The sequence below is a fragment of the Hesperophylax consimilis genome, chromosome 19 (assembly GCF_061612785.1).
Source record: "Hesperophylax consimilis isolate HC1 chromosome 19, BYU_Hcon_1.0, whole genome shotgun sequence".
In the NCBI taxonomy this organism is placed as follows: domain Eukaryota; kingdom Metazoa; phylum Arthropoda; class Insecta; order Trichoptera; family Limnephilidae; genus Hesperophylax; species Hesperophylax consimilis.
The window spans coordinates 28,096,194-28,116,225 of NC_142854.1; the positions used below are offsets into that span (position 1 = coordinate 28,096,194).

General features: G+C 34.8%; 1 protein-coding gene across 1 annotated transcript in view; it reads right to left on the reverse strand.

Annotated features, from left to right (window-relative positions):
- Window positions 1–20,032, reverse strand: part of LOC149415059 (cytochrome b5-like) — a 43,196-nt gene that overhangs the window by 7,057 nt on the left and 16,107 nt on the right. Inside the window, exons 2-3 of the mRNA XM_089643483.1 lie at window positions 10,131–10,219; window positions 8,133–8,240 (exon numbers count right to left, since the gene is read on the reverse strand). Coding sequence (XP_089499609.1) covers window positions 8,133–8,240; window positions 10,131–10,219 — 197 coding nt within the window. The remainder of the gene's footprint in view (window positions 1–8,132; window positions 8,241–10,130; window positions 10,220–20,032) is intronic.

A 20,032-nucleotide genomic window follows, 5' to 3' on the forward strand; every position in this document is an offset into this window, starting at 1 on the left:
TGAATTAACACTGGGGATGAAAGGGTTAAAGCAGAATTTTGATAATTCTTATGAAATTTTACACACTTGACGTTCAAAAGAAGAGTAAACTTTTTTTTATTTTTCATCATTTACCTCACACAGGAAGCCCTAAAGAAAATAATTTGCCTTGTGCCTTAGTCAAATTTTGGTATTTTGTGTGGTGGGTCTTTTATAAGGAAAGGTAGGAGAGAAAGTTCTGGGAAGGCAAAAGGTATGAGGGTTGTGTAGGAATCTAGGGATCAGTGTGACCAGGAGTGACGGACGAACGAATATATCACTCTCACTGCGGAGCAAGGCGACAGGTCGAGATACCAGTTGGAGAGGTCAAAGCTGAACACAACTCACCCGATAAACCTGAGCACCCCTTCTAAATCACCAAACGTAGGGAACCACTCGGCTTGACCTATGTTGGTTATCCAATAAATAGTAGCAAGCAGCAGTATCCAAACCCGCCTCCCAACTTGAAAACTTACCAGTGGCGGTCAACACCAAGCATGTCATATCCAGAGATGTGCAAAATGGGTACCCAAAACCATTTGAAATGCAAAATGGAAATGGGTCAAAACTTTTCCATTTGAAAATGCAAAATGCAAAATGGTTTTTAGAAAAGCATTTCAAATGCAAAATGCAAAATACCTATTTTCAAAATGCATTGAAAATGCAAAATGGTTTCTCGGGTCAAACAATCAAAATAATTATAGAATTATTAAACAGTTTTGTCATTTAATAATGGACATCAATGTAGAACAAACATATTACATCATGGTAAATCAAGAAATGCAACGACTACAGATTATGAACCACAAAAAATTTGCGCGGGACTAATGTTGCCAACGTAAAAACATAGAAACTGCTATCTAACATTTAATATTACAGCGTCATGGCCCCATGTTCAGTATTTGAATCAGTATTTTTTGTAATGGTATCACTCAATTGCCAGGGCTTCTACCAGGGAGCAACTTGAAACATGTAAATTATCTCTCATAGCGAGGTTGAGGACCGACTGATATTTGGGGCTTATGAAAAAAAGATGAGTGGAGATAGTAGGAAGAATGTTGCAAAAAAGCATTTAAAATGGAAAATGCATTGAGAAAAGCATTTAAAATGCAAAATGCAAAATGGTTTTTAGAAAAGCATTTAAAATGCAAAATGGAAAATACCCATTTTGCATTTCCATTTGAAATGGATTTATTTGAAATAAAGCACATCTCTGGTCATATCCTAGCACTCTAACTCATTGAAAAGTCACGGACCACCCCTGAAACTTATTGTCTACCTCTGATTTAGCTTTACTTCATGAAACAGTTATCAGGGATAAGTTTATTTGTATTTAAATGAGTTAGAACAAAGGCCTTTATCTAAAAACAAATATGTTGCGAATATTAAATTTAACAAGTAAATTATGTTATTTACGGACAAAATCTTAAGACATATAAAGCATAAGGAAAAACAATTTAAATTGCATGAACAAAATATTTATAATTACTTTCTGCATCTGTGTTTTCTCCTAAATAAAAAACATGATTGTTGGCAAGAATTTTGACTTTAATATACTTGGGGATTTACAACGCTCATTAAGGACTTCAATAGAATAACCCTGATCTAGATGCAAGGATATAAAGGAATCGAGGGTAACGAACGGGCTGACAGCTAGCAAGGAAAAGAGTGGAAGCACCACTAATGGAATCCGAGCCGGCTGTAAGAGTGTCAGCTTTCCACACCAAATTATGTATTGAAAGATGGGTCAAATCCCCGCACTGGAAGGAATGGGAGAGGGTACCCGGAATGAGACAATCGAAACAAGCCAGCCAACTATTCAATATGGACAATGCCTCACAGAGGGAACTGGTAGATACCTCAGGAGACACTTGCATCTGTCGGGAGTGGAAAACATCAAAAGATCCAGGAAATGTGAAGAGGATGAAGAGACTCCAATTGACACATGGTGCCAATCTCCCGTCTGTTGGGAACATGGCACAGATACCTGAGAAGACACATTGTGGAACGAGGAGACATAGCCACATATCCTATGACAACCCTGGTGAACTTTATCAAAGGGAACCGGGTTGAATGAAGTATCCGTAAACCGTCGTAAAATTAAAATAACACCACGTTTTACAATGGATCATTTTTTTTTAATGTGTTAACGAAAGAATGCCAAATGACTGGAGCCAATGGAACTTTGGCATCCACAATTTGACAGAACAATAAACATTTCTATCCGGAACTGCACAAAATATGCTGCAATTAATATTATCAAATATTTATGAAAGAGTTCTGACTTTGAAGATTAGAAAACTCAATCAGAATACAACTATTAGAGTAAAGTTATTCTGACTGGGATATTTAATCAGTGATTTTACGATTATGGTGTTCCAATCAATAATCACACAAGCAAAATATTGTACGGTTATTAAGTTTCATTTACCGTATTTCATATATATATTTATTACCACTTGATTACAAAACATCGTCTTTTCTCTGCTTTCAGTAAATATAATATGCATGTATATATAGAAACCTTTCGGAAGAAATTCTATAAATAATAGTGAAAACTCTATTAAAATCTGTTGCATAGTTTTTAAGAACTAAGCGCACAAACAGACAGATGCGGATAGTGACTTCGTTTTATACTATTTCGAGATTTTGTTTAAATTGGCAAATTCAAAATTATATGGAAGATAGGAGTTCAGACTTAGAAGAGATGTTGAAAGGATGGGAGGCAATTTTAGATGAAGCTTGATAGAAGATAGAATATTTGTTTAGAGAGGGACAGCAACAAATACGTCATCTAAAGTTGTCACTTCTAGACCACAGAATGTACAATCTGAGGAGTCAAGAACGTGAATTTTAAAAAGGTGAGAATGAACGGAACAATGTCCAACCCTCATGGCGAATAAGTGAGGAAATTTATTTTTTGGAGAAATGGGGGAGTTGTTGATGGTTTAGATCAGAGGTTTCCAAAGTGGTCTATATGGACCCCCAGGGGTCGATATCGGCTTGCTCGGGGGCTATGTCAGCGAGAAAAAAATTTAGGGGTCCACGAGATTCAAATGGGGGTACATACGAGCAGACCCCCATTTATCTCAACTCAATATTTAGGAGTCACAAATAGCACAGTTTACGTAATAATAGGCTGAGAAATTACTTATTTGATATTTGTTTGTTTATATATCGTAAAGTTGTTTATTGAGGTATATAAATAGAGTCTACGTTCCTTTTCTCGTCAGAATTAATATATTGAACCAAAACATTGCACATTGGAAGCCGCGAATTTTCCTAGTTCCCCAACTTGTTTTTGAAAAACGTCCAGGGTAATAATGACGTTCAACATTTAGATGTACTTCACACAGACTTCAAAACTAAGTTTGAGGACATTTTGACTGTGGAAATGGAATGTTGAAGAATCGGATATCATATGACAAGTAGAACTGATCGGAATAACAAAGAACTTAAGGGGAAGTTCGGTAGGGCTTGTCCTCCTCAATTTTCATTTGGTGTGATACCTTACAAGGGCGCCCCTGTCTGCACAATGTAAAGACAGAGGAACTATATCGCCACCCGGTTGTAGGGCAGGCAAGGGAAGGGAATCTTTTTACACAGGGTCTACAGAAAAAAAAAATTTGGCAAGTGGTTTACGGGGAAAAAAAGTTTGGGAACCTCTGGTTTAGATGGAATAGTTCTTGTAAATGTTGTTTTAGTAAATTTTACCGTCTTACCCATAGACTAGTAATTTGTAAGCAGATTTTACTTTCGAGGACCGAATGCTGATATTACAATGCGAGTTGCCTGTATACCGACAAATCACCGAGAGTGCGCTCGGCGCAAGTTGGTTTTTACCCCTTTCCCTGATTGTTTCATCTATTCATTTGAATGTGTATGGTCTAACCAGATAAAATACTCTTTCTTACCAGATATATATAAAAAGTTGGATATGGGGAAAATAATTTCTCTTAGGGTCTATGTCATCTGTTTGGAGGGTCTTTTTGAGGAGAGGAAGGAGTGAACATGTTGTGGGAGGGAGGAAACACAGAGGCCGGCAAATCGTTCCACAGCCGAGCTGTTGAACTCAAGAACGAGTCATAGAAGCGACCCGTTCTCATGTGACATTAGTCAACCGTGTACAAATATTGGGCGCGCGTTTGGCATGTTTCCCGATTATACACCGGTACCGAAGAGATCAATGATGCTAGTTCCTGCAATACCAGTAGAACGAAAACCGCATATCTACCTGACGCCTGTCTTCTAAAGATGCTGCAATCTGCCTGTTAAGACAGGGGAATCTATAAATCCGACCGCCCGTTTCCGCACAGAGTCAAGGGTTTTTTCAGGTATTTTGTGGCTCCAGACCAGAGGTGGCTGCCAAATTCAACAAATTTACCCATTTAGGTAATTATTCGGGAAAGGTACCAAGTTTTACCCAAACAACTGTCATTCTTATTATGCCTAAATCGAACATTTTATTATTCATTAACTCCTTCCTGTTCCGTGTTTTAAAAATATATACTCACCCTCTCTCTGTGAATGACCTAATATCTACCTATTAAATGTTACTGTTGTTAGTATCACTTAAACCGGGTTTTCAACTGCTAGTCTTATTGATTGTGCGTATACTGTGCGTAACGGCGGCGCACAAGAGGCAGTCATTTAGATATTCTAGACCATTGTGAGTTGGCTTTTCGGCCCTTCAATGGATAACATTGACTTTTGGGACACCGATATAAACCAAGCAGAATTTAATAATCAAAAATAAATTAGGCCTGGCAAATTATTTGGACGGTAATCATTATCATAACAATTGCATCACTTTGATAATTAGCTCTGTCAGATATTATATCACAAAAAACTAGATTTTACGATAAGACAAAAGCAAACAGTGATATTATAGATTGACAGTGACAATATTCACAAGGCAAAACAAAACGGTGATTATTTATAGAAATTTACAGCAACAATATTTTTTGTTGCATCACTTTTATAAAATAATATTTAAGGAAGGTAGGAATATTTCCACTTGGCAAGTATGTTTCTGGAACATGACAGTAACGGTACAATATTGCTTCCTTGTGATGACAATGTAAATTTATTTACACACTAGCTGACGTGTACACGGCATTGCTTGGGGATATCCTCAAGAGATAGATATATATAACATTGCGGAGTTTTCTATCGGCCTTTTTAAGATATATAATTCCGTAGTACATTATTTTGATGAATCTCATAAGGTTTAGCCAGCGTTAGCAATGTAAGCGCCAGAAAATATGTTTTTAATGACTCGATTACAAAACATCGACTTTTCTCTACTTTCTATAAATATAATATGCATGTATTACATATACAGGGTTTTCCAATAAGAGGTGTTATTTTGAATAGCCCGCTATTTCGGTAGATGTTACTTTTGAAGCTGTCATTTTTTGACATTTGACAAGTAGAAACTACGTCATTAATAAAAATGGAACGATTCACGCTTCAAAAACGCATTGCAATCGCAAAAATTAAAATTCACTTGAGTGAATCAAATGCAAATCATCTTGAGTGATGAGGCCCATTTCCACCTCGGTGGCTTCGTCAACAAGCAAAATTGTCACATCTGGGGCTCGGAAAACCCAAGAGTTATTGTTGAAAAGCCTCTCTATCCTCAACGTGTGACTGTTTGATGCAGTTTATGGTCCGGCGGAGTCATTGGACCTTACTTTTTCGAAAATGAGGCTGGAGCAACAGTTACGGTGAATGGATAGCGCTATTGAGAGATGTTTAATGATTTTTTATGGCCGGTATTGGATGGTATTGATCTGGACAACGTTTACTTTCAACAAGACGGCGGTACGTGCCACGCAAGCAACGAAACCATTGATCTTTTACGATTGAATATCAAAATAACACCTCTTATTGAAAAACGCTGTATAAACCTTCCGGAAGAAATTCTCTAAATAATAGTGAAAACCCTATCAAACTCCGTTGCATAGTTTAGAAGAACTAAGCGCACACACAGACAGACAGATGGCTACTTTATTTTATACTATTTAGAGATAGATATTCTACATTTACGTGACAACATTAAGCGTACAATTATGCAACCTTTGGTTAGTTAGCTCAGTGTTATATTGGACCCACACCACTAAAAAAGTTAGTTTTAATTTATATTGTTTTAAACCTATTTAGACATTCCCGAACGGGGAATGTAATACCCATAGAGTAAAGACGAAAACAAGAAATGCCATGTGGACGTGTTTTATGATCCCAAAGTATGAGAACTGATTTTTACCATCATTATGAAATTCAAATGTGATGGCGATATGTCAGGCAAGTGTAAGAGATTACAAGTCTGTGGCGACATTGATTTCCATTCAATATATACCGAAATCATTTCTAGTGTTCTGCTTTATTCTGTGGTTGTGAAGATGAAGGAGTGAGGAAGAGGTGGGTGAGATTGCTATTCAGATCTCGTCACTAAACACGACTGAAGCCATATAAAGCAACATTTTCACTATGAAAAAGGGCGATACTAGGGGTATCTAACACTTAATATTACATATATTTAGACACCAATTCATACTAACCCTTACATATACAGTTAGCAACAAAGTTAGAACATACATAAACTAACGTCACATTGAAAATAAATAGGTTTACTTTCAAGTTGAATACAATGTCAACTTGAAAATGACTTCAACTTGAAAATGATGACAACTTGAAAATGATGACAACTTGAAAATGATGACAACTTGAAAATGATGTCAACTTGAAAATGACATAAGCTTGACAATATATACATATTGTGACTGGGTATCTCATCAAAATGACAATTCAACACACCTACAAAAAGTGATATAAAGTCATGAAAAGTGATGAAACAAAAACTAGGTTAAATAGGTTACATAGGTAACTATTAAACCTAGTTTTTGTTTCAACACATTTAATGACTATATCACTTTGTAAAGGTGTGTTGAATTTTTATTTTTATGAAATATCATGGAACCGTATACATATATATGTATATATAATTTAATATGTAGTACAATTTAATTAGTTATTATAATATTAAATTTACTAAGCTATTTCTAACCTAAACATATATATTTTGGACCCAAACGTAAGTAGCAAGTTAGGTATTTAACCTCTAGAAATTTTTTTTTATATCATCACACAATTGGTCCATTAAAAAGAGATTAATTTACGATTTGTCTATGTTATGAATTGAAATTAATATTTATAATAAATAACCAAGGGCGTCAGTTCAAATGATGAAGCAATTTTAAAATGACAAAACAACTTAAAATTGATAAGCTTTGGTTTCATACGGAGGTCGAGATAAGATAAAGCAATTGGAGATCTTAAACGTGTGAAATATTTGCCTAGAAACAGCAGCATTTGTTCACCGTTTACGCTATAAAATTTATGTATCTACATATTTTGAAAAAAAAACTATCGACAAAATTATAATCATGGAAAACTTTGGGAAATGACTTTGCAAGCGCAGTTCCGCTGTCTGCACGTAAAAGTTCTGGGACCGTTAGAGCTTTGGATCAAATCATGTTCAGCCGACAAGCATAAGAACATGTCAGTTTATAATAAGTCTGTTTATAATCTATGCGGTTATTTCAAAACTACCGTAAAACCTAAAATAAGAAACAAATCAATGGTTCATACAAAGGTTCAATAACATTGGAAATTTTTCATCTTAAACACTTGAAGAGTGTCAATTAGAAACTAACGTCAAATTGAAAATGATTAGGTTTAATTAAAAATGTGACAACTTGAATATGATGACAACTTGAAAATGAAGTCAACTTGAAAATGACGTCAACTTGAAAATTACGTCAACTTGAAAATGACGTCAACTTGAAAATTACGTCAACTTGAAAATGACGTCAACTTGAAAATGACGTGATCTTGAAAATGACAACAACTTGAAAATGACGCCAACTTGAAAATGCTTCAATTTGAAGATGACGTCATCTGAAAAACAATGCAATGTATAAGAAGCTGTGTTCCGAGGACTGGGTAAGGTTAGGTTATGTTAGCCGAGAGATCGTGTTTGTGTTGTCTGTGCGACGGAATGAGGGGGCATTTGGTGGAAAGAGTCGGTGTTGATTTAGGAGACTTTGCACCTGCTGGTGCCGGTGGAGCTCTCGTCGTTCCAATCCATCTTGGCCTCCTTGGTTTCCTTGCGCTCAGACTCAATCAGCTCTCCGATCTTGTATTTGTTCATCAGCGATCTGTAAACAACAAAACAAACAAACACACAATGAATAAAGAAAAAAAAAATTAATATTATTTCCAAAATTAGCAATCGAATTCTTGTTTATTTAATTTAATTAGGTCATATCTAAGTAAAATGGTTTGGACATGAGGAGCGGATGAACGAAGAAAGAAATGCCAGGAGAATATATGACGAGAAAGTTGATAGTACAAGAACTCCGAGGAAAACATAACACGATCAAGTGAACCATACACTTGTGTTGGGACATGTCAAGATGTCAGAATAAAAGAAGAGAATGTTATTGTGTTTTGCGTGCGCTGCTTCGACGGCAACACTAAAAGGTATCGAATGCAGGAACTTGCAAAATGACACACATATACTCAAAAGTTGTATTCATTCTACACAAAAATGTACATGTGTGCGCGATGCTCCTTCAAAGGGACGATTCGATTGTGTTAGTGTCGAAAAAGGCAGCGCCTTTGGTACAAATAATATATTTAACAATCAGTGCCATCTGTTGGTCGCTGTTACTAATTAGTACAACTTCACTAACAAAATAATTATCATATTAGTTGGTTTTCTTTTAGTTTGCTGTAGAAAAATTATGGAAATTTTATATTGGCCTGTAAACCTTTCACCTTCACAAGCCGCAACATTGTAAATAATTAAATAAATAATGTAAACAACTAACAATTTGTAAGCTTTTTAAGGTCATTTCATAAAATCCTCCAGTCCTAAAGTTTCCAGCCTTTTAAAAAAACATCAAGTCTACTTTTGCCAGTAATCTTCTAATAAATGTTAAATATTGTAAAGGAGGTCAAATTTAAAGGAAAAGTAAAATAGCACATTTAAAATCAATGTACAGTGTTTTTTCTATATGTAAATAAGAAATAAATTTTTCTGAATCTGTTTATAAATAACAAAATTAGAAAGAGCCTAGGAACTCTGAACTAGAACTAGAATCTTTGAACTATGCGTCTCGGAAAACACTGGTCTGTGGCAGTCAACTCTTAGATCAGCAACATCATCAGCTGTAGGCAGACTGATAGAACCTAAGCGCAAGCCAAATACTAAGTTTGGTGATCGCACTTTCGAAGCATCTGGGCCGAAGGTTTGGAATAAACTCCCCACGGAACTAAGATCCATAACAAGTCCAACAGAATTCAGGTCTAAATTAAAAACTTACCTCTTTAAGCTATCATACCCTTAAATTAAATATACCTGTCTGAGAGTAGCATTCTTGTATTGCCTATAATACCTCCTAATCACACTTTTCTTATTGGATTTACATTATTCGACATCTGTCTTATACCGGGGGACGAATCATGTTTAGGAAGATGAATTCTGATCAAAACCTTGTACTGTAGTACTGCCCAGTGTAAAATTTGCTTTTCTTTTCCTAAACACGCTCATTAAAGAACATAAATATATTTTATTAAAATAAATACCGGAAAGTCCAATTATGTCTCGTGCGTGCAAACCGTATCTAAATATCTCTAATAAACAATAAACAGTGTTAATCTCAAGTGACCTCCCAGGTAAGTATGGTACTGTATATTATCTGCCTGTACAAAATATAAATAAATAATAATAATAATAACATATGTACATTTGTACAAATGTATTATATATTTGTACAGCGACCTTGAGGTGATTTTTCACAAAAACGGTGCTTTATAAATTATCCAATTATTATTATAAATGAATATTTTCGAATATTTGATGTGGCTTAGGTAATCCTGACCTACATCGGCTAAAGCTGAGAGCCTATTCTTACTAAGTCTAAGCGTATCAGCTGTTTTTTTCCACTGCCTACCCGATTACAAACTCTGTGTACGCCACCTTGCCGTGGTTCATTCTCTCTGAATACCCCTGGTCAATTAGTTAAGATATATCAACAGGGTACCTGGCATCGGAGCTGTGGCCGACATCTTCGAAGGGTTCGCTGCCGTCCTTTCCCGCCTGGTCCAGAAGTACCTCCTCGCCTCCAGGATGCTGCGGACAACAAAAAGACAAACATGAATTATACAAAAAAAAATATTTTATTATGTTTTACGTAAGTGAATTAACCCTTTGGTATCGTACGTGCATTTGAAAATACATAAATTTCAGCTTTTTTTTCTCCCTATCTAGAGCGAATAAAAATTGGCAGTTTTCATTTTCCAATTGCTGGCATAACTGGCTTCTAGAGGTGAGGCGTATTTATCGTACCCAGTAAAACCGAGTATTTCCATGCGATACTTTGTACTTGTGACAGATCTCTAAAATACCTGGTTCCAAAATACTCATGAGTATTTTATACCGGGACTAAATATTTTTAATAGGTATTTTTGATGGGTATTTTTAGTAGGTATTTTTGATGGGTATTTTCAGTAGGTATTTTTGATAGGTATTTTCGATGGGTATTTCTGATGGGTATTTTCAGTAGGTATTTTTGATAGGTATTTTGGATGGGTATTTTTGATGGGTATTTTAGTAGGTATTTCTGATAGGTATTTTCGATTGGTATTTTTGATGAGTATTTTTGTTGGGTATTTTTAGTAGGTATTTATGATAGTAGGTATTTTCTTGATGGGTAGTATTTGTGACTGGTATTTGATCCGATATTTAGCGACGGGAAAAATGTGGGAAATGGAATTCCGTAGCTACCCCCCCCCCCATGGATTTTGAAAAATTATTGTGGGGAATTACATATGATGATTTTGCCTGTGCGGAATTTTTTTTAGGGGGAGTATTCATTTTGAAATATTTTGTGTGGAATAATGTTCTTCAGAAATTCTGTAACACCCCCACCCCCCCCCCCCCCCCCCACGGATTTCGAATAATAAAACGGGGAATCAAGCTCCCGTAGAATATTTGTGGGGAATATGTGGGCAGAATTTATGCGAGTTCATTAGAATTACTTATTCTGAATCAATCCTCAGGTCGGTATTAAATACTTTTGAGTATTTTGTCACCGGTATTTTTTTGTACCTGTACTCATTGTACCCAGTAACGAAAAGTACTCATAGGACCCACCTCTACTGGATAGAACAATATATTTTTCTTTGGATTTCTGTCACTCGTTCATGCGGAAGCCATGTTTATATTTTGACAGGTGATTTGAAAGGTGAGTTGCACTTTTAGGCACATATAATAAAAATTACACATTGTTTCAACAATTACCACAAGAAACAACTATTTACATGCATAAAAAAGATGATTAGGTTCTTAGTTTGGATTAATCAAAGTAATTGAAACGAAACTTTCGCAAGTGTCACTCCATACTAAAAAAAATCCAAAATGGCTGCAAAGGGATCGTTTTATGAGGTAAATTTTGAGCATTAAATTAATAATGCATCTTTTACCATCTCTCCTCCAACATAATTAGTTTTTTTCTTGTAGTAATTAAGTTGAAACAAAGTGTAATTTCCATCTGTGCCTAAAAATGAAATGTGCGGCGGTTAGGTAAATATTTACCAAGTAATCAAATTAACTTCGAATAAGCAAGCAAGCAGCCTCTCAACATTTTCCTAACGAAAAATTTTAAGTTTGCAGTTTTTTTTTAATGGGGTAATACATTTGATTTGAATTCCTCATTAGAGCTGCCCTAACCCCAGTGACTCTGGGCAGTTAAATATTGCTAAAACCGAAAAAAATAACTTAATGGTTCATTTACATTTGACGCCTTTACCAGGGTATAATAATGATGTGAATGCGAGAAAGAACGCTGGGAATTTAATTTCACCCCATACATAAGTTTTCTCGCTTCGAAGCTGCCTTGGAATGCGGCGGCACGCGGGATGAGAAATGCGATGTCCAAATACCAGCGCCTATTTCGCGAGGGGAAGGCACATCACTAGCATTCCTAAATATTCAAACGAGTTATGCATAGATAAAGGCGCCAAATGCATTTTAATGGGACGCTAAAATAGTGATGGGAACAACCCAAACATTTTGATTATTTTGGGATTAGCTCATTCGAGTATTATGACCTCATAGAAATCGTTGTCTCCATTACTGACATAGTTAGAAATACTTTCTAAACGGTGTTAGAAAGAGAAAACACCACGCTTTATATTCACATCTAGAAGTTAACCACAGAATAATTAAAATGTACACCTATATGAAACCAAAGATCGCAATTTGAGAAAAATTAATGAAACTTTTTCGATTTTTTTTATATGAAACGACATAAAAGTGAGGTGAGTAGTGTTTATAGTACATTTGAGTAATCAAATATGTTTTTTTCGCTATCAGTAATGATAGTTCAGTGTTTAGGCGAAAAAGCTTAAGGTAAAAAATATATGTTTTTTTCAAAATTTAAACATTAAAAAAATGATGTGTTTATTTCTAATAATACAATTTGAAAGCATATTTCATCACCTTTCAAAAACAGTATTTAGTTTTCGGATACGTTCAAAAATATTCCATTAATTTGGATTTTGTCGAGAAGCGGAAATACACAAAAAATTCTCATACTTCCTGACTGCATCTAGAAATATAACGGTTAATATGCCAGAGGCCTGGAGGGTTTATGTTCTAATGTTTCAAATTAATACCTCAACAGAGATATATGTTATTCTAAGAATATTTTGTTAGATATTGCGCTTTGCATCGTAATGGGTACGGATCAATTTTTTAACCTGTAGCATGTTTTCAATCTATTGTATTATGAATAGATAGAATACACGCCATTGTTTATGAGACCTTCACACGCCTTACATAACCGTAGGACGCTAAGCATCGCAAGGCAAGTACACCAAGAGCAGTGCTTTTCTGTCATGCTTTAGATGTTCTTGGAGTAAGCGTTCAAAGGTGAAAGGGAGATATGTAAATAGGAAAGTTAGAGGGAGCGCGCTAATATTAAAAAAAACGATAGTAATTAAGCGAAAATGGTGAAAATATTTAATACAAAACGACTCGTTTGAAATAGAGCAAAATTTTCTAGACAAATGCTGTGAATTTTTTCATACCTATAAAATATTATATAATAGAACAAAACATGTCATTATAAAAAAATTATAAAAAATATATATGTACATTATTGTCAAAACACCGATACATAATTTTTTAAAGTACCTACATACAATACAAAAACACATATTTATCACCTCTGAACACAATTGTCAATTCTGTATTAATCTGTACTTTATTTATCAATGCTATCGATTATTTTCTAATCATCCAACTATATTATAAACTTATAAACTACCCTTCCCATTTTTTCTACCTTACAACTTCTGTGGTGATCTGTCTTTTTATTACTACTATCTGGCTGTTATTTACTTTACCGGTTTTGTTTTATATTAAGTGCTAAATTATAATATGAACTAAACTTGTCAATTTGACTGGCCTAAAACAGGATCCATTCCTAGTTGGCTAGTCAAAGTTTCCGCATGTTTTATTGTATGATTTTTATGTGAAATAAATTTATTATTATTATTATGTTTTTAATAATTTTCGGAGCTTACTTTGTGATTTTTTTCTATCAAGGGAATTTCATATAATTACCGTTTCGGCATTAGAAATGTATAGGTATTATCTTAAAAATAACATGTTTTATTTCAATACTTCTGTGGTAACTTGCGTTGTGTTTTCGCACCGTTTTGTTGGGTTGAAATCTAGGGATTAGTTTGTGCAGGAGTGACGGACATATGAATATATCCCTCCCACTGCTGCAAAAGAAGATGGGTCGAGAGACCAGTAGGAGAGGTCAAAGGGTCTACCCAAACAAGCCACGCCACGCGGCTGGTGGACGGACGCATCCTGAATCTACCTCACTCGATCAACCCGGGCACCCCTGCTAAATCACCAAACGTAACGAACCACTTGGGGTAACGTATGGCAGAGGTGCTGGTTATCCAACTAATGGTTCCCGGGGCAACGGTACCCAAACGCGCCACCCAAATTTAAAATCTCTTAAATCTTATGAAGCCATTAGTTGTTCCCAAAAGTTAACAAATTAGCTTGGGGAGTGAAATATTTCATTCATTTCTGAAGAAATTATCAATGTTAACCATCTATTTTCTGAAAACAGCTGATAAAATAACATATCTAGGAACAAAGATATTAGAAGAACGAGATGTGCTATGAGCAGTTCGTACTGAGTGGAATTGTTTTGCCGAGTGTCGCCGGTTTTGTTCACCAATACTACTGCACACCTTCGCTTGCGCTAAGGTATCCGCACTAATACATAGAACAGATTTCTGTGCGTACACGTCCCGATACCGTTCAAAGTACCCTAATTAGGTAGTACTCCGGCTACGGTCCGGCGGCCAACATAGCATATCTCGTTCTTCTAATATCTTTGTCTAGGAATAATCATTGATAAAAACCTAAAATGGAAAGATCACATCTACCATACAATAAAGAAAATTAGGAAATTAATTTATATATTCTTACGAATCAGAAATTTCTTATCAATGAAAAATCTATACTCAATATATTATGCATTAGTACAGTCTGTTCTACAATATGCCACTATCAGTTGGGGAGCAGCTTACAAAACTAACCTGACCCCCATAAAAATTGTTCAAAAACTCATAATACTAAAAAAAACTTCTCCACTGAACGCGTATTCAAAGAATTCAAAGTTCCTAATTCAATTATTCAAATTATAAAACAAAAAGATAAATACTCATTCATAGCTGAAAATCGAACCAAACTTAAATATATATTTGCATGCCCTAAACTACACACTTCTTTTGCTCAGCACCATTATACCCATCAAGGAAAACATTTCTTTAATAAATTACCAGGACAGGCAAAGCTTCCTAATATGTAATTTTTACTTTCTTTTGTATCTATCTATGAATAAATTTATTATTTTTTTCGTCTATCTTACTTGTGGATTTTATTGGTTGTTTTGTAAGTTCGTGACAAATAAATGAAATCTAACGTCTTTAAAATGTAGTTACCACTGCTATCAAAACAAGACACAGAACAAGATACAGATCAAGATTCAGAACAAGATAAAGTACAATATACACAACAAGTGGCAGAACTTATTTTTATAGCGTATTCGTATGATGATACAGAACGGAACTATACGGAAACGCCGAAGAAACCAAGGAGAGATTATAATACCTTGCTTGGCATATTTCATATCTCCTTCCTCGTTTTTTTAAATCATATAGGTACCAACTATTAATCATTAATCAAAACTAACCAGTCGTTTTTACCGGCTTTTAGATTAACTTCCTGTCCTGTCTAACCTGTTCCTAACTTTCCTGTTATTACATAAGTATTATAATATAGACACTAAGTACCTATCCATTCAAGAACAGAAACGCCAGAGATAGGTTTGAAGTACAAAAATCCCACCATACTAATTATTCATTAAAATGAATCATCAACATTAAAAAGTGTTTTTTTCAACTTGAGGATTTAAAAAAAAAATCGCACCTTGCGCCACAATACGAGGTATGTCAAAAAATACAAATAAATAGTAGAATTATCTGTGTGTAAGGATAGAATGGCCAACCTTATGATTCCAGAGATAGCCTCATTTTTAATGTCAGCGCCATACAAATTTTTCTTTAAAAAATTATAACTCCTTCATTTGTACACGCAATTGCTTCGTACGAAATTTTATAGCATAGTAATGATCAGCAGAATCCATTTCTAGCCAAAAAAATACCCTTGAAAATTCAAGTCTCTATGTCTATGAAAGGCGATTTTCAGCCCACTGTGCGACGAAAGAACTTCAATTGTCTATATACTTCTGCTTATTTTATTAATATAGGAAGTTTTCATTGTGTAGACACGACAGTTTTAGCAGAACTTAAATCTCATTAATTATCATTTTTTAATGATAAACTAATGTTTATAAGACAAGGTTTTTATGCATAGCACAAAGGATAACAAATTATTATAAGCAATAATTATTCGCCTGTAATATCAATCATCATAAGGCGCGGGTTCAATTCCCGTCGGCGTCATTTATTTTTACTCGGGAAATATTTTAAATTTATATTGATATTACAAGCGCGTAATTGCTTATAATAATTTATTACTCATTAATTATGATAACAAAATAAAAATAAAAACCTTCAATAATTAGCAATCAATCGATTATATGTATAATTCAAGAATCGCATCGTTTCGAATAAATTTTTATCGATTTGTTTATTTTTAGAATCGAAATGTTCCGAAGTTTTTTTATGTTTACGAATAACCTGACATTGTTTGAAAATCTCTTACTAACACGAAAATCTTGAACACCACAGTAAGCGGAAAACATTGCTTGTCTTGTGATGGAGGACTTAGCCAGCATACGAAATGAACGCACTACGCCTGGGTGGTACCCAAACGCGATGTCAACTCAGCCACCGACTGTTTTTTTTATAACAAATGTTTTAAATTGATGATTATCGATTGACTATTTATTATTATTTTTGTTGAAAATAAAATCGATATTCACAAAACTAAAATTTGTAAGGAGTTAACCCCTTGGGAAATTTTGTGACATATTCTTCAAAGATTAACAGCCGTAGTCTTTTTGTGAGATATATCTCCCAGCCTGTCGCGGTCAATTAAAAGTTATGCTATCTCACTTTGTATTACGGTGAGATTTATCAATTAAACGTTGTTAGAATTAGTGAATACCACGTTTTCAGATTGCGTTAAATATTTTCAAATTGTTGAATAAATATTTTTATAAAAAATGAAAAAAGTAAAGTGAAAATAACTTTTTATAATTAACATGTTTTTTAGTTTCGTATTGTCATGTCTGTACGAATGTGGATGAGTGCAAGCGAGATGGAATGCTTGCAAGATCTTATAAAAGGCGATGCACGTTAGTTGTGCGCCCTCTTTTGCTACAAGCAGCTCCCCAATAAATACCAGTACATAGATAATCTAAGAGTATTATTGCATACTACCCGACACGCTACAATAAAGGCACGATAATACTCCATACACACGTGTAAACCATAATACACGTGTAAACCATAATACACGTGTAAATCAGAAAAAAATAAAATATGAGCGTCGAGCAAACCCCCAGTTATTAGAGTCTTCCCACTTTATTTTAGAGATTTGATAAGGCAAATTCAACCTTGGGTCTGTCCAATACACCAGCGCCGCGGATCGCATATTTTTTTGCACGACTGCTTCACTTACGTCGTTAATGCGAAGTTTAATGCTAAATCACTATTTTGATTAATCTTTATAACGAATCGGTATACATTATGAAGACCAAAAGATATGTTTTAGATAAATTGATTTTTTTCCTATCGCTTCGCTTGAGTAAAATACAAATAAAAAAATTAAATTACTCAATAAAAAATATAAATGTAAACTACTAAAAAAAATTTTTTTCCAATTGAAATAGTATGAACGCGTAAATGAAACAACTTACATAAAAATACATTATTATAGCTAAGATTATCTGTGACAGTTTCATTTGATTAACTTTTTTGCTTTCTTATAAAATTATTTACAAAATAAATAAAAACCAGTTTTTTGCTTGAAATCGAACATTTCTAGACTCCGTTTGTCAAGCGATTTTAATGCCTATCACCTACAATATAAGTTATACCAAGAATGTACAAATTTTTGGCTTGTAGCTTCCTCTTAAGATTCTAGCTATATTTTAGGGAATTGTCTTAGATGGTTTGGGCATGTAGAGCGAATGAGCGAAGAAAGGAGTGTAAGGAGAATATACGATGCAAATGTGAATGGTATCAGAAGTCGGGGACGCCCGAGGAAGACATGGCACGACCAAGTGAATCAGATACTTGAGTCGGGCCATGTCAAGAGTCAGAACAATAGAAGAGTATGTATGAGACGATGTATGAATGTGAATGAGGCAAGGAGTGTGTGCCAAGACCGAGTTGTTTGGCGGTCCGTCCTCTCTGCCTACCCCTGCGGAGAAACGGCGTGATGGTTAGTTAGTTAGTCTTGCCTTAAAGCCTGTGACTGACCATGTCTTGGCCTATTTCAGCATATCGCTCGCTATACATTCCCATTGGTAGTTTATGGCGAGCGATATGCGTATAGCGTAATTTGATAGCGTAATATAGCGTAATTTTAAAACAAATAAATAATAACTATATTTTTAAGTTATTAAAACAACTATTTTAATTATAAATAATGGAACGAATACGAAGACAAAGTGTGGCCTTCGAAACCAACACAAACAAACGAACGTATTACACTATAAATATTATTAAATTATAGACATTGACGTAAATGCAATGTGAAGAGAAAAAATAATAAATAAAATTATGACAGCTGTGTACAGATACTGCCATAGGTGTAGAGTCAGGTGTGTGCGTGTGTGTATTTTATATATAAACATAACCTTGGTCCATAATGATTTGAGATGGAGGCTTCACGTAAGCGCGGTGACAGACACGCCGGTTTTGCTAGTCATTTTTCTTCGGCCGGTGCTAATTTACGTGGAAATATACGCAGGGTCCACTTATACCTGCACCGTCACACAGTGGGCTGAAAATCGCCTTCCATAGACATAGAGACTTGAATTTTCAAGGGTATTTTTTTTGGCTAGAAATGGATTCTGCTGATCATTACTATGCTATAAAATTTCGTATGAAGCAAATGAAGTACGAATTAAACACAAAAACAATAAATAAATAAACTAACTTTTTTTATTTCTTAGACTGTTTTGGTTTATAGTGTCAATAAAATATTGTACACTAGACAAATCATATTCATATGTAAAGCATTTAAGCATTAAAACGAATCATCAACATAAAAGTTTTTTTTGACATTGAGGATTTAAAAAAAAAAAGCGCAAGTTGCGCCACAATACGAAGTATGTCAAAAAAATACAAATAAATAGTAATATATCTGTGTAAGGATAGAATGGCCAACCTTATTATTCCAGAGATAGCCTCATTTTTAATGTCAGTGCCATACATTTTTTTCTTAAAAAAATGATAACTCCTTCATTTGTACACGCAATTGCTTCGTATGAAATTTTATAGCATAGTAATGATCAGCAGAATCCATTTGTAGCCAAAAAAAATACCCTTGAAAATTCAAGTCTCTATGTCTATGAAAGGCGGTTTTCAGCCCACTGTGCGGCACCGGCCCGGCAATGTACAAACCGGGAGCGCTGCCCGGTCCCTAGATTTTTTTTATTTTTTCATGGTCTCCATAAAACGGTTATGCACCAATATATTTTACAGAGAAGATTTCAAATTTAAGGTGCATTTAAGAATTAAGAGGAGATGGGGGAAGATGTACTATTTTATTACATGTGTCAAAAAGATGCTAAATTGTTTGTAAGACGTTGAAAATGTCAATGGTCAATTCAGGATCGTTCAGCATTTGAATTGCTCTGTTGATTGGCGTCTTCTAGCAGGCAGAAGTTCTCGCTTTCGGACTATAAAAAAGGGCATAATAGATGCCAATTAAGTCGATAACAATTGATTAAAAATATAAATTCTTATATATAATTATAAGCCGTTATTATAGGCCGTTAGAGCAGGTATGCTGTCAAGGTGTTTTTACTTTTGCAGTACAAACGTCAAAAGGATACTATTCAACGCATTCTGCACTTCGCTGTATACGTCAGAACTGTGGGTGGATTACACTGCATCCCAATGGCATAAGCTAAATGTCGCTTACAATAATGCTTATCGACAACTATTCCGCCTACCGAGATACTGCAGCGCTACGGAAATGTTCCTGGAGGGACGAGTGCACTCTTTCAAAGCGCTTCTCCGCCACCATATGGGAAGCTTATGGCGCAGACTACGATAATCAATCACTTCTGTCGTTATTTCAGTTCTGTGAAACTGCCACATAATTAAATAATAACAGAACTTGAAAATTAACTTGTAAATTTGATTAGCC